This window comes from Micromesistius poutassou, assembly GCF_964030765.1.
Source record: "Micromesistius poutassou genome assembly, chromosome: 20".
Classification (NCBI taxonomy): Eukaryota; Metazoa; Chordata; class Actinopteri; order Gadiformes; family Gadidae; genus Micromesistius; species Micromesistius poutassou.
In genome coordinates, this window is record NC_140290.1 from 9,768,522 (window position 1) to 9,780,914 (window position 12,393).

At 48.0% G+C, this 12,393-nt stretch overlaps 2 protein-coding genes across 3 annotated transcripts in view; both read left to right on the forward strand.

Moving 5' to 3' along the window:
- Window positions 1-495: 495 nt before the first annotated feature.
- On the forward strand, window positions 496-6,685 carry ncdn (neurochondrin). Its single transcript, XM_084484602.1, has 9 exons — window positions 496-562; window positions 806-1,060; window positions 1,190-1,687; window positions 1,993-2,455; window positions 2,624-2,793; window positions 3,225-3,463; window positions 3,885-4,100; window positions 4,445-4,587; window positions 6,242-6,685. The coding sequence occupies exons 2-9, from the start codon at window positions 836-838 to the stop codon at window positions 6,667-6,669; spliced, it is 2,382 nt and encodes a 793-aa protein (XP_084340728.1). The 5' UTR covers window positions 496-562; window positions 806-835; the 3' UTR covers window positions 6,670-6,685.
- Window positions 6,686-7,997: 1,312 nt separating this feature from the next.
- Window positions 7,998-12,393, forward strand: part of tfap2e (transcription factor AP-2 epsilon) — a gene marked incomplete at both ends in the record, with an annotated part of 9,675 nt that continues 5,279 nt past the window's right edge. Inside the window, 2 exons of one of the 2 annotated variants that reach the window (XM_084485059.1) lie at window positions 7,998-8,042; window positions 10,148-10,594. In XM_084485059.1, coding sequence (XP_084341185.1) covers window positions 7,998-8,042; window positions 10,148-10,594 — 492 coding nt within the window. Of the gene's footprint in view, window positions 8,043-8,816; window positions 8,844-10,147; window positions 10,595-12,393 lie in introns of those variants that run through there. The other variant, XM_084485060.1, reaches the window with a different exon arrangement.

Here is a 12,393-nt window from a genome sequence, read left to right on the forward strand (position 1 = left end):
GCACCTTACAATTCAATTCAAGATGAGGACCAAACATTTACATTGCCAAAGCGGGTGAACAATAAAGAAGTCAAAAATATAAAACGTTGAATACAAAATATATATACATATCAGATATTACTCTATGCTCAATATATAAAAAGTAAAATGTCGGATATTATTAGAAAAATACCATCTAGCGACCCCTAGCGGCAACCGTGAACACTGCACATTAGTTTCCTCTAGCGCCTCCTATTGTCAACAATGCTATCCTTGGCGTTTAATATGATACATCTAGATTGGATGAGTCGATTTGTTTTATTTTATTCTGTAACCATAGCTATTCTGCTGATATTTGACACGGGGGGGACGTAACTATCTTTAACTTTTTTAGTCCACATCACGTCCTACTGACGTTTAAAAACAGGAACCAAAATGGCTTCGCGCTACGGCCCAGTGAAACGCGCCGTGATTGGCTGGTAGGTACATTCGGAGCGACGCGATTGGTTATGCGCAGTTTTGTTTTGACAGCTCTCTTCCGCAAAATGCTCACGTTGTTGTAGTGTGGGACTGATGCATCGAGGTAGTTTTATTTTTTACATCTTTACTTTATCTAGCTCTGGGCACATCGTTCATAAAATATAAAATTTCAGTTGGTTAGGGTAAAGGCGTGTGAATATGTTTTCGTCTTGTAGCCTAGCATAGTGAGATTAGCATTGGCGCCTCAACCAGATGTGATCACATGCGTTTGTTTCTGATGATGTTGATTTTTACGCGTTGTTACCTGTTCTTAGTCGTACGTATTCATTCATGTTGTTCTCTTTAGGACTTCAGTAACGTTGGATCCTGCGTCAAGATGACCCAAGTTACCGAAGTGGCCGTTCTGAGCACGGTGGATGAACCTAACGCCCATCAGCCTCCTCTAGCAGAGGAGGATGATGAGGATGGAGGAGAAAGAGTAGAGCCGATCACGGAAGCAGGGGAAGGCCTGACTCCTTCCCAGAGAGAAGTGTTGGAGAGATGTCTCCATGCTCTCACGCATGCAAAGAACGACAGCCACACGCTGGCGGCTCTCCTCCTGGTAATGACCCTTAAAACACTGGGTTGTTTATATCAGTGTCACTGGCGCAGTCTTATTCCCATGTATCCTCATCTCCCATCGTTGGATGAAACTGTACAATATACTCAGTGTTATGACCGTTTTTCTCAGATCACACGCATCTGCCCAGCCAGCCAGCTCGACAAACCCACCCTGAGACGCATCTTCGAGGCGGTCGGTCTGAACCTCCCCGCCCGGCTTCTCGTCACGGCGGTGCGGGGGAGCAACTCCGCCACCGCCAGCTTGCCCCCCGAGGAGCTCCTCTCCCTAGGCACGGCCCTGCTGGCCGCCCTGAGCACGGACCCCGACATGGCCTCTCACCCCCACCTGCTGTCCACTGTCCCGCTCCTGCTGGGTCTGCTGGCGGATGGACCCTCACAGAGCCAGGGGACCCCCGGACAGAACCCCACCGCGGAACCGCACTCCGGTCCGAAGGGGGGTGGTGGAGAGTCCCAAGAGGCCCCGGACTCCACCTCCAGGCTGGACCAGCCCATGGCTGCAGACTGCTACCAGATCCTGGAGGCGGTGTGCTCGTTGGAGACGGGCCCAGAGCAGCTGTTGAGCAGGGGGGCCGTGCCCACCCTGTGCAGAGCCATTCAGAACAACCAGGTAGACCTTCCAGGCTAAATACAAAATACACAGTTCAAACTCCACACACACATATATTATAATTAGCAGCAAACCGTGTGAGGGAAAAAACATAGCTTAATCAATTTATGTCTGTACTGTCTTGATTTATTCATATTTATTGACCCATCTCACACTTTTATGTTGCATTTCTGAAAAATAATCTTTTAATTGGCTTCTAGGTGATACGATGTGGAAATGTGATTCCTGCCAATGTACAGCACTCTGAATGGCCTTTGTTTGAATGGTGCTGTATTAACTTGCCCCACCAACCCTTGTGCGTCCAGGTGTTGAGCCAGGAGAAGGGGCTCCCCCTGCTGGGCTGCCTGCTGTCCGGCCGGTCCCGGGAGAAGGTGTGGCGGAAGCACCCGGAGGCGCTCCTCTGCCTGCTGGCCCGCGTCTCCACCCACTTCTGCCAGGCCAAGGACCAGGCCCGGCTGGACCAGTGCGCCCAGCTGATGCAGTTCCTGCCTCCGCCCGGGGTGGCGACGGAGAGCGCGGCGCTGACGGAGGTGGTGTCGGCGCTGTGGGAGGAGCTGAGGCCCATGATGCAGGCCAAGCTCACACCCGCACAGATCGGCCCCATGCTGGTGCTCAGCGCGTGTCTGCTGGACCTGGGCGGCTGGGAGCCGGCGGGGCCGCCCAAGTTCTGCTGCCTGCTGGTGAACCGGGCCTGCGTGGAGGTGAGGATGGGCCTGGAGGGACCGCCCGGGACGCAGCTCGCCGCTGAGCTGCAGCACACGCTCACAGGTGGGTTAGACGCGGTTATTTCAGGTGTGGTGGATTTTGTAGTAGTTATAGCACTTTTGTGACACGTTTATCTTACATTTCACAATATTATACAGAGCAATTAGATATTTTTTTGCACCAATTTTGTGGTTTTAAAAAAAAAAAACGGCTAAATGAAAATGCGCCTAGGCTGCTATCGCATCATGGAGGCCGCAATGGAGCAGGCCTGCAGCCAGGAAGTCACCCTGAGTGAGGCCCCACCACAGCCTGCCATCACTGGGATCAGTCTGCAGCAGAGCAGGCAGGTCCTGCTGGTGCTGCAGGAAGCATTCGCTGCTCTGATATACCACCTGCAACAGGTATGAGCGAACTGTAGACATGGATGAGTCAATTTAGGTTTGTTTGGGCCAATACATGGGCCAATTGGTCTGGTTGACTTTTGCATGAGAGATGCAGGAAATGTTTTGAAAGTATGTACATTTAAGTATGAAGAATTGATTAATTAATTCAGTAAGGCGTTTACATATTGATTACTGTGTTTACATGACCGGTATCAGGAGTAGACATCTATTTACTATTTTCTATGTGCATCTATTTACTGTAGAGCTACTACTATTTAGTCATTTAACCGATGCTTGTATCCAAAGTGACTTGCAGAATATAGCTTTAGTTATATGTGATTTAGGTACAGGTTGGGTGAGGCATCTTGCTCATGTGTACAGGAACCCTGGGCATCAACATCAACGTAGTTCATTCTATAGTCAGATTCTCAACTCTCTCTCGCTCCAAGGTGGACCCCAGTCGCTATGGCGACCCGTTTGTGTTTGCCACGTTCCGGTCCCTGTGCGCCTGGCTGGCGGAGGAGACGGCCTGTCTGAAGGAGGAAGTGACCGCCCTGCTGCCATTCCTGATTAGCTATACCAAGGCCCATCTGGAGGGGGCAGGTGCTGACCAGAGCCTCTCCCATTGGCTGTCTGAGATGTCCATCGGTGAAGAGGGCGGGGCCTGGTCGGGCAGTCAAGCTCTGAGGTAAAGGGGGATGAGGCCAATAGTCCAAAGTACTTGGTTCACAGCAGTTGAGCATCTGAAGCAGCATTTGAAGTAAAAGAACAAATGTGTAGATTGATATTTACATCAATATGTACTCAACCTGTATATAATTTATAATATGTTCACAACACAACTTGTGATTACATCTCTCGATATCGGACACTGCAACTTCCCAAATGTGCTCCCACCGCAAAACAAAATGAAGACTCTGCACACCTTGACCTTTGCAAACCTTTTTGCGATGAACGTGTTGCAAAACTTGCACTTGTATCTGTGGCAGTGAGAGGGATGATCCAATCAGAAGACGAAGCACTCCTTCTCGTACTCTCATCAAGTCTACAAGTGCTCGCATTTCACAACATATTAACCTTCATACTTGTCCTCCTCCTCCTCCTCCCAGGTACCTCCTGCCGGCTCTGTGCCACCTCTCAGCGGAGGACGTGCCCAGGAAGGTGCTCCTCTCCCTGGACGCGCCGGCCCTGCTGGTGGAGTTTGTGTCGCGGGGCTGGGCCCGTCTGAAGGGGAGGGCGGGGGGCGCGACCCTCCGTGACCCCGGCCTGGAGACGGCCTGCTCCGCCCTGCTCAACTTCACCGTCACAGAGCCCGACAGTGTCAGGTAGCACCACCCAAATGGATCACCAAACACCGACCGGAGTAGCAGCCAAACGTAGCACGATGAGCAGCACACAATGTGTAGACTAAAACATCTGGTGCACTATCTAATGCATAGCTGTCAAAGTCAAGGCCCGTGGGCCTAATCCGGCCCGCAGTGTAATAGCTAATGTCCATCAGAACTGGCCCGCCGGTATATCGCATTTCAGCGTTAACGTGTTGACGCACGTCTTGACACGCATCACACTGATGATCACATGACCATAAATAAAATTATAATTTAACCACCCCCCGTACAGTTGAGTGAAATATAACTAATTAGTTTGTTTTCTTGCTTGTTGGTTTCAGGACAGACCCATGCTTTAGGACCCTGGAGTCTCTCCTGAGTGAAGCACTTCCTGTTCTGGTCCACAAGCCCGCCCTCCTCGTCCTCGCAGCCAATTTCTGCACTCTGGGCCTCATGATTGGCCGGCTGATGCCAGCGACGTCAGGTGACCTACCCAGTGTTTTCTGAATGTCAGGACTTCCTGACATTCGGTCAAATAGTTATGTAAAGCTACTGATATTTTGGTAATATTAACTATTAAGTCATTATTAGTACATTTATGTGACTGTGCATTAAAACAAGATTCAGGTTATTTCAGGCATGCAAACTAGTCACCTGGGGAGGGTCTACAGTCTGACGAAAACGAGACGATAACTAAATAAAAATCAATTTAGGATGACAAAAACTACAACGAAATTTTTTGACACTTTCTTTAACGAATAAAAACGAGACGAAAATGTAAGCAGGACGATTTGGGAAGCGATCCAATCAGAACTAAGCTCTTTATGTGGGGAGTACTGATCGTCCCGCCCGGCAGGTCAACTAGCAGGCGCTTGTTGCGTCGCAAGCAAGTGTCCCTTTGTAAACAGTTTGGCGCAACAATCACCGGTTAAAACACCACCTTGAAGTCATTGGCAGACGAGTCATCCCAAATTCACGCAAAGATAAGCATCCTTAAACTGTTTTTTTCTTTCAAGCTAATGTGTTTTCGCTAAAATTGGAATACAATACAAGCTGAAAGAAACTACCGCTGTCCTGTAACGGTACCGGAGCTCTGTGCTGTCGACACCATAGAGGGGCACAGAAACACAGGATTCACTGTGGTTTCTGTGACATGAGAAACACTAAAAATGAATACTAATGTTTTATAAAGAAAGCTATCTTAGTGGGAAAGCCACGCAACAGATAGCCACGGTTACATACAGTAATGTTCTTATGATGGGAGAAAGGAGCAGAAATATAGTATAGAGACAACTTAGTATAGAGACAACTTGGAGCTGTGTGTGCGCGTATGTTTGAGTGAGAGACGGGAGTGAATGAGAGACAGAAAAATCGGACCCCCCTCCATTCTACCTCACTGGTACAGAAGGCCTCCGACAAGGATGGGCCACTGAGTGCAAATAAAGCTAGTGCATCCCAGAACAACAACAGACCAAGGAGGACGCCAAAAAAATAAATAAATAAAAATAAATAAAAAATAAACTCAAAAACAAAAAAAACATGCGCACAGGTCCAAAAAAAAACCTGCTCGCGCAGGTCCAAAAAAAAACATGCACGCAGGTCAAATTTTTTTTAATTTATTTATTTTATTTAGAATTTTTTTTTTTTTTTAATATAATTTCTTTTTATATATAATTTTTTTAATATATAAAAAATAATTTAAATAATTTAATATAATTTTTAAATATAATTTGTTTTTTTGTTATATATATATATTTTTTTAACTCCCGGAGTATAACCCTGGAACCCCCTAGTGGGTCTGTGTTTTCCTTGGATCACGCATCATTCTCACCTTTTTCACCCCAAACCAGTTTGCATGCCTGTATTTAGAAACAGTTAGTTAGGCTCTGTGCTTAAGAGTTAGGCTCTGTGCTTAAGGCCTACAGGTTGGCTGGGGACATCAGGGAATTGAACCCACACCCTTTCATCTCAGAGTTTACCAACCCTTCAGTTAACTCTTAAGCTCCTTCATATTAACCAGGATTTTAAAGTGTTCACTGTTACAGTATCAAAGTAGTCCGTGCTTTGGGGGGCCGGATTCTGATCCATAATAACCATCCATCTCCATGACGACCCTAACTCCTCCTCCTCTCCCCCAGGTCCGGCCGAGTCGGGTCCGCGGCGGTTCTTCTCGGCGGCGCTGCGCTTCCTCCGCGGGGCCCTGGTGGGGCCCGGCCCGCGCCCCGGCCCCGTGGCGGTGAGCTCGGCCTGGGAGGCGTGGTGGGGCGAGGCCCAGGAGCTGTGGAGGCTGGGGCTCCAGGCGCTGGGCGGCTGCGTGCGGGCCCAGCCCTGGCTGAGCGCCCTGGTGCGGGAGGAGGGCTGGCTGGCCGGGACCCTGGCCCTCCTGGAGACGGGGGCCCGGCTGCCCGACCAGCAGACCCAGGAGGCCCTGGAGGAGGCCCTGTGCGCGCTGGCCGAGCGCTGCCCCGCCTGCCGGCAGGAGATCGGCGGCAGCATGAGGGCAGGGCGAGCTGGGGGGGCCCTGGGCGGCATGGGGGCCCTCAGGAAGACGGTGGGGGTCAAGTGAGACAGTGGGGGTCCAGTGAGAAGGGGGGGGGGGGTTCAGAAGGGAAGCGCTGGCCGTATAGAAAGAAGGCGTGGCCCTACAGTGGGAGGGGGGGGGGGTGTATAGACAGAAGGCGTGGCCCTACGTGGGGGGGCTGGCCATAAAGACAGAATGCGTGGCCCTACAGTGGGGGGGGCGGGGGGGCGTATAGACAGAAGGCGTGGCCCTGGCGGAGAACTTTGTAACTCGTAACTTGTAGCAGAAGTATATTCCCTCCTGTAGCTAAGGCTCTTATTGTATGATAAAAATGAAGAAGGTCAGGCACTCTTGCAGATGGAGACACATACACGTTGGTGTATTAAATCGACTATTAAAGTGATAATAAAGCATGTATAAGTCACTACAATGGTCTTTGTGCACGGAATGCGTTCAGGCGGGAGAACACTGATGTGTTTTTCATTGTACGCTATGGAAATGTTCAAAGATATGTTTAATAAAGAGCTATTTTGGTAATAAAGTTGTTTCGTTTTGTTTTATTAAAATTAAACCTTCGGGGAGAACTGAGGATGAATGGTCCGCTTTGGTTATAAGTAAACGCGATTCAACCACTAGTCATATGGTCAGTGACCACAAGATGGCGTGCTGGCCTCTATATCGAGATGCGTCGCTATGTTAGGAGACGTTCGGTCGTCAGGACGTTCATGATGGAACAGAAATTTACCATGATGACTGAAAATGACAACATGTCCTGTCGTCTTATTTTAATATAAACAGGTTCATTTGATCTGTTTTGGGGCTAGTCTCTTACTTATTGGCGAACCAAAAAGGACTAGACGGCTGCTAAATGCGACTAAGTGACCAAAAGTAGGCTACATCAGACCTATTTCAAGAAATAACGTAAAAAGTGCGGTTTTATTTAGATAATTAAGAGGTTAATTTTAAGTCAGTATTGACAGTAATTAACACGGTGCATGTGAATCATAACTTGACACATTAATAAAAACACTCGCCATCTGAAACACCCCACTGTCTCCGTTTTAATCCCGTGTCTAAACCGTGCAAATGAACGGACAATGCTGCCGGGTGCCGTGGCATTGTTTCGTCTCAAAGTTTGCACCCTCTCTCTCTCCCCCTCTCGACTCCTTCACCTCCCAGCCTCTCCTCCCCCCTCCCTCCCTCCCTCCCTCCCTCCCTTTCTCTTTGTGACTCATCCATACAACTCCAGAGTCTCTTCTCCAACTAACTCACTCCGCTCTCCACCTTCCACCGCCTCCCATCCCTCTCGCGCTCCCCAGCCGCAGCAGCAGGACTCCCCGCAGACCCGCGCGACGCACACCGACGGCCTCGCGATGCTCTGGAAGTCTCGCTCCAAGAACGAGCTGTATGGCGCTCAGGTAAGCCCAATGCAGCCGTAGGCCTATTACCGTGTTTTGATCCGTCGCCGACTGTTTATAGAGTAAGAGTGAGTTTAATGTATGGTCAAACTGGCAACCCGTTTTTTGCTGTCTGTTTGTTGATGCGTAAAGGCTGCCACCGTTTTTATACAAATTGGAATTTGGATGAAGACTTTTGCGTTGATAATTGTAATGCAGAATGCGGAGAAGTATAAACTAACGTTTTTGGGGTAATGAATTAATTGATGTGTTTGGACGCACAGAGGATGGCAAAAACGTGAATAGTTTTGACCTTAAGCGTTTTCTTCTTCCCAGCAGTAGGCCATGCGTTTGGCGGAGTCAATAATTGGATAAGTGTGTATTAAGGTTTCATGAAAGACAAGTATCTCTTTAAGCGGAGTGGGACCCCCCTCGACCCCTCCCCCCCTCCCTCCCTCCCCCCCACCCCCGTGCGCCTCAGCGCGCGCGACGCCTATAAAGTAGAGCGCTCGTGGAGATGGCCAAGGACTCCAGACGGCACGCGCAGAACACCATTCACACGCTCATTCAGAAAAATAACAAAAACTCTCCAGTGAGATCATTCATCCCGTGCAAGAAAAAACGACCATTTCTTCTTTTTATTTCCTGGATCTCCACCTCAGACGTTAATAAATCGCCTGGATTATAACTTGGCGGTGAATGTGGTGTCATCCCTCAGACGTCGGCAGCAGCCTCGCGCGCACTTGATTTTCTATTTTATTTTGAGGGGAGGGGGGGTCTCCAGAATCTGCCCAGATGTTAGTTCATACCTATTCCGCTATGGTGAGTTCCCTGACCTATGTTATATGTTATATGTTATATTCAGCCTTTTACAGTTGTTCAAATGAAGGCCCATATTAGGTATTTCCTCTGCTGTTCGTTAGAACGCGACGTGCCTCTCTGAGTTCGCGGAGCGCACGCGGGCTGTCGCCTGTCCGGTGAGATCACACGAGAAGACGAAACAAATGTCACAGCAAGAGCGGGAGGCTGGCCGTCAAGTGTCGGCGGGAATAGTTCTCACGCGCGGAGAGAAGCGTTTGAAGTATGGTGACGTTTTAACCGACGATTACACGGCGCACCATGCAGCCCACAGTTTCCTCGGAGCTAATGCTGTCACACCATGTCCAAACTATCGGAACCTATTTTATTAATTCGTTTTGTGCAATCATGTGTTGTTTAAAATAGGCTATATATATTCTTTAATTGTATTTTATACATTTCTTCTGAACCCGCGTCGAGGTGTGAACTAGATTTATAATGGACATCGCTCACTACCACTGCCATCGATCTGGGTGACCCATATCGTGCGGAGAAAAATCGAAATTCGTCGGGCACAGAATTAAAGAAATGTAGGCCAGTAGGTTAGATATTTTCTGATGTTTCTAAAGTAAATTAAAAGACATTACCAACTGGGTATTTCCTATTTTTTTACACTGCGTTTGCAGGCATGACATCTCGTTAACTAACTCATGAATATACTAATATTGTGTTTAATATAGCTACATTTTGATTAATAAGGGTGTCATTTCTCTTGATTGATTGTTTTTCTGGTCTTTCTGGAGCGCCCGTCACATCATTTAACGTAGAGTTGTGTATTCTCGTCCCGGGGCTATCGCGAGGTTTCGCGTTAAGAGAGTAGTACCTGTTCACGTGCTGGTGACCTTCGTGACACCGCGCGGTGCCAGAGGCGCTCTGTGCCCGCGCGCATCACTCCAGCCCCCCGTTGCGTCTGTCTCTCTCTCCAGGAGAAGAGGCTGGTGGTTGAGTGGGATCTGCCTGTCTACAAACATCTGGATCCCATGATGACCAAGAATAGGAATTTAATAACCAATAGATCCAATGCTTCTATGGCTGAAGTTGTACCATCTCGGTCTGAATGTTTTTGGTTTAAATTTTGTTTTACATTCGTTGTGGAATTTTACTCAAGAATTTCACGTCGTTGAATTTTACGTGCGCGTAGGCTACTTTACGGACAGCCTTCAAATAATCAGAGTGTCACTTATAAAAAAAGAAGTCGTCTATTTAAGATCATCTCTCATTTATTATTAGTTAGTGACCTAACTCCCACTCTCTCCTTGACCCCCCAGGACCGCGCTGACGGCCTGACCGGCTCCTCACCCAGCGGCCGCCTCTCGCAGCTCTCCTCGCTCAACCAGGCGGCATACGCCTCGGCCCCTCCGCTCTGCCACACCCCGGCCTCCGACTTCCAGCCGCCCTACTTCCCCCCTCCATACCCGCAGTCCTCCCTCTCCTACGCGTCCCAGGGCCAAGAGTCTGCCTACTCGCACCTCTCCGACCCCTACCCCTCCATCAACTCCATCCACCAGCACCAGCAGGCCGCATGGCACTCGCAGCGGTCCCGCTCCGAGGAGGGGGCTCTCCTGTCGCAGTCCCACCGGGCGCTGAGCCTCGATCCCCGCAGGGATTATCCGGGAGTGCCGAGGCTCCTGCACGGCCTCGGGGAAGGGGCCGCAGCGCTCGGGGAGGGCCCCCTCGGGATGCACATAGGACACCACAGCATAGAAGACATCCAGGTGGGCTTGTGGGTAGGGACCGCTTTTTAAATCGTTGTTTCACAGTTGTGTATTGTCGTTGTGGTTGTTTTGCGTTTTGAAGAGTTATGCGTTGACATTCATGTGCGTAAAATGCGGGCCTGCAAGGAGAGAGACCTTTCTTAGAAATCACTGCCGCGGTTTGGTTGGTCATGCCGCCACTGTCTGCTTCTGAAAGGCTCGGATCGATGATTGAGTATATTTCGTTCCTCCGTTACGGTGGATAATTAAATCAAGGCCTCATTTTAATGTTGAAAAAAAAAACGCGGGGTTAAACTATCTGATAATCAAATCGGACAATTTTACACAAAGAAAACCTGCATTTGCACTTGCAAAAGTTGACCTATTAGCCTGCATTTGTGTCCATATAATAGCCCAACGAAAACAACGGAATTACAAAAGGGTTCTCAAGTTCAACCCGGCCTCCTTATCCCATAAGGTCGGATTCCCATCCCTCCTCCTCTCCTCCATCTCCGCGTGGTGTTTATTCTCACTGCGGTCGCCCCACGCGCGCACCGTTTATCCGCTCTAACCCCATTGACGCCGCGAGACAATGCTTTACTCACATGTCACTGGGGGCTTTTATTTTGTAGCCACCGCGCATTGGGTTGAAAAGAAAAAGCCTTAACGTGTGTGCGTCTTATTGAGCGGTCTCATTGAGCGGCAGGTGCAGACTGTAGACTGCAGACGACTATTTGTTTGTTTGCGGCATCCTGCGCCGCTGCGCCGCGCTACGCTGTGGAAAATGCTCCGCGTCCAATTGATTGTTGCGGTCATTAAGCGGAAGAAAGCGGCAGGCAGGAGTCAGCGCGCAGGGCCGTGTGTCTGCTAAACGCTCCCTGCTGACACGGCCTTTGGTTTGATTAACGGGTTAAATCGGCCTGTTTGAAGCGGCGTATGAATAGTCAACAATGGAGAAGATGAGACAGAGACACAGTTCTCTCCGATTCAACAGTGTTGGTACAATAAAAGCCCCCAACATGACGGATACTTTAATGTATGGTTTTAACGAAATTAATTTGTTACTTTGACGGGGATTTCGTTCAGAATAAATAAATAGTAATGAAATAAGGCCCCACATATAGTGATAAAAGATAAAAATATATATAGTGTAAAAAGATCAAGATACTGTATAGGCCTATACATGAAGGCTTATAATATGGGAACTTAAAAAGATGGTAAGAGGCTATGGTGAGAAACAATTGCAATAGTGAGTTTTTGTTGGTTTAAGGTTGAGGATCAGGCCTTTATTGTTGGAAACTTGATTTATGTTGGAACAGTTTTATTAATATGGCTATATGCCAGCCTAGGTAACGCATTGTGCCTTTATCTTAATTCAATAATATTCGTTAAAATTATTAAAGATTTTACAACGATTAAAATTTTTACTTAAATTATTAATGGATATTAAGGGAAGTGTGCATTTAGTTTGGAATAGAAAATTTAACTTTTCCCATGCAGCTTTTTAAACCGTTTTATTAGCCAATTTGTCATAAGGGACATTTATTCTACATATTTGTTAAATTGTTATTTAACAGAAATTAGGATCATGATTTATAATTTAATAGAATTATGCTAAATTAGAGCCTACCGCTTGGGCCCATCAATAATGGTCTATCTCCACTTAACGACTTAAACTAATGATAGAATGCACACAATAATTACATTTGAGGAAAGATTAAAAGATTAGATTTCATTAACACTACACATTACAAATAAATAATGACAGCTATTAAAAATAAAAATAAATCCGAGATATCAATAGAGCCAAGCAACAACAA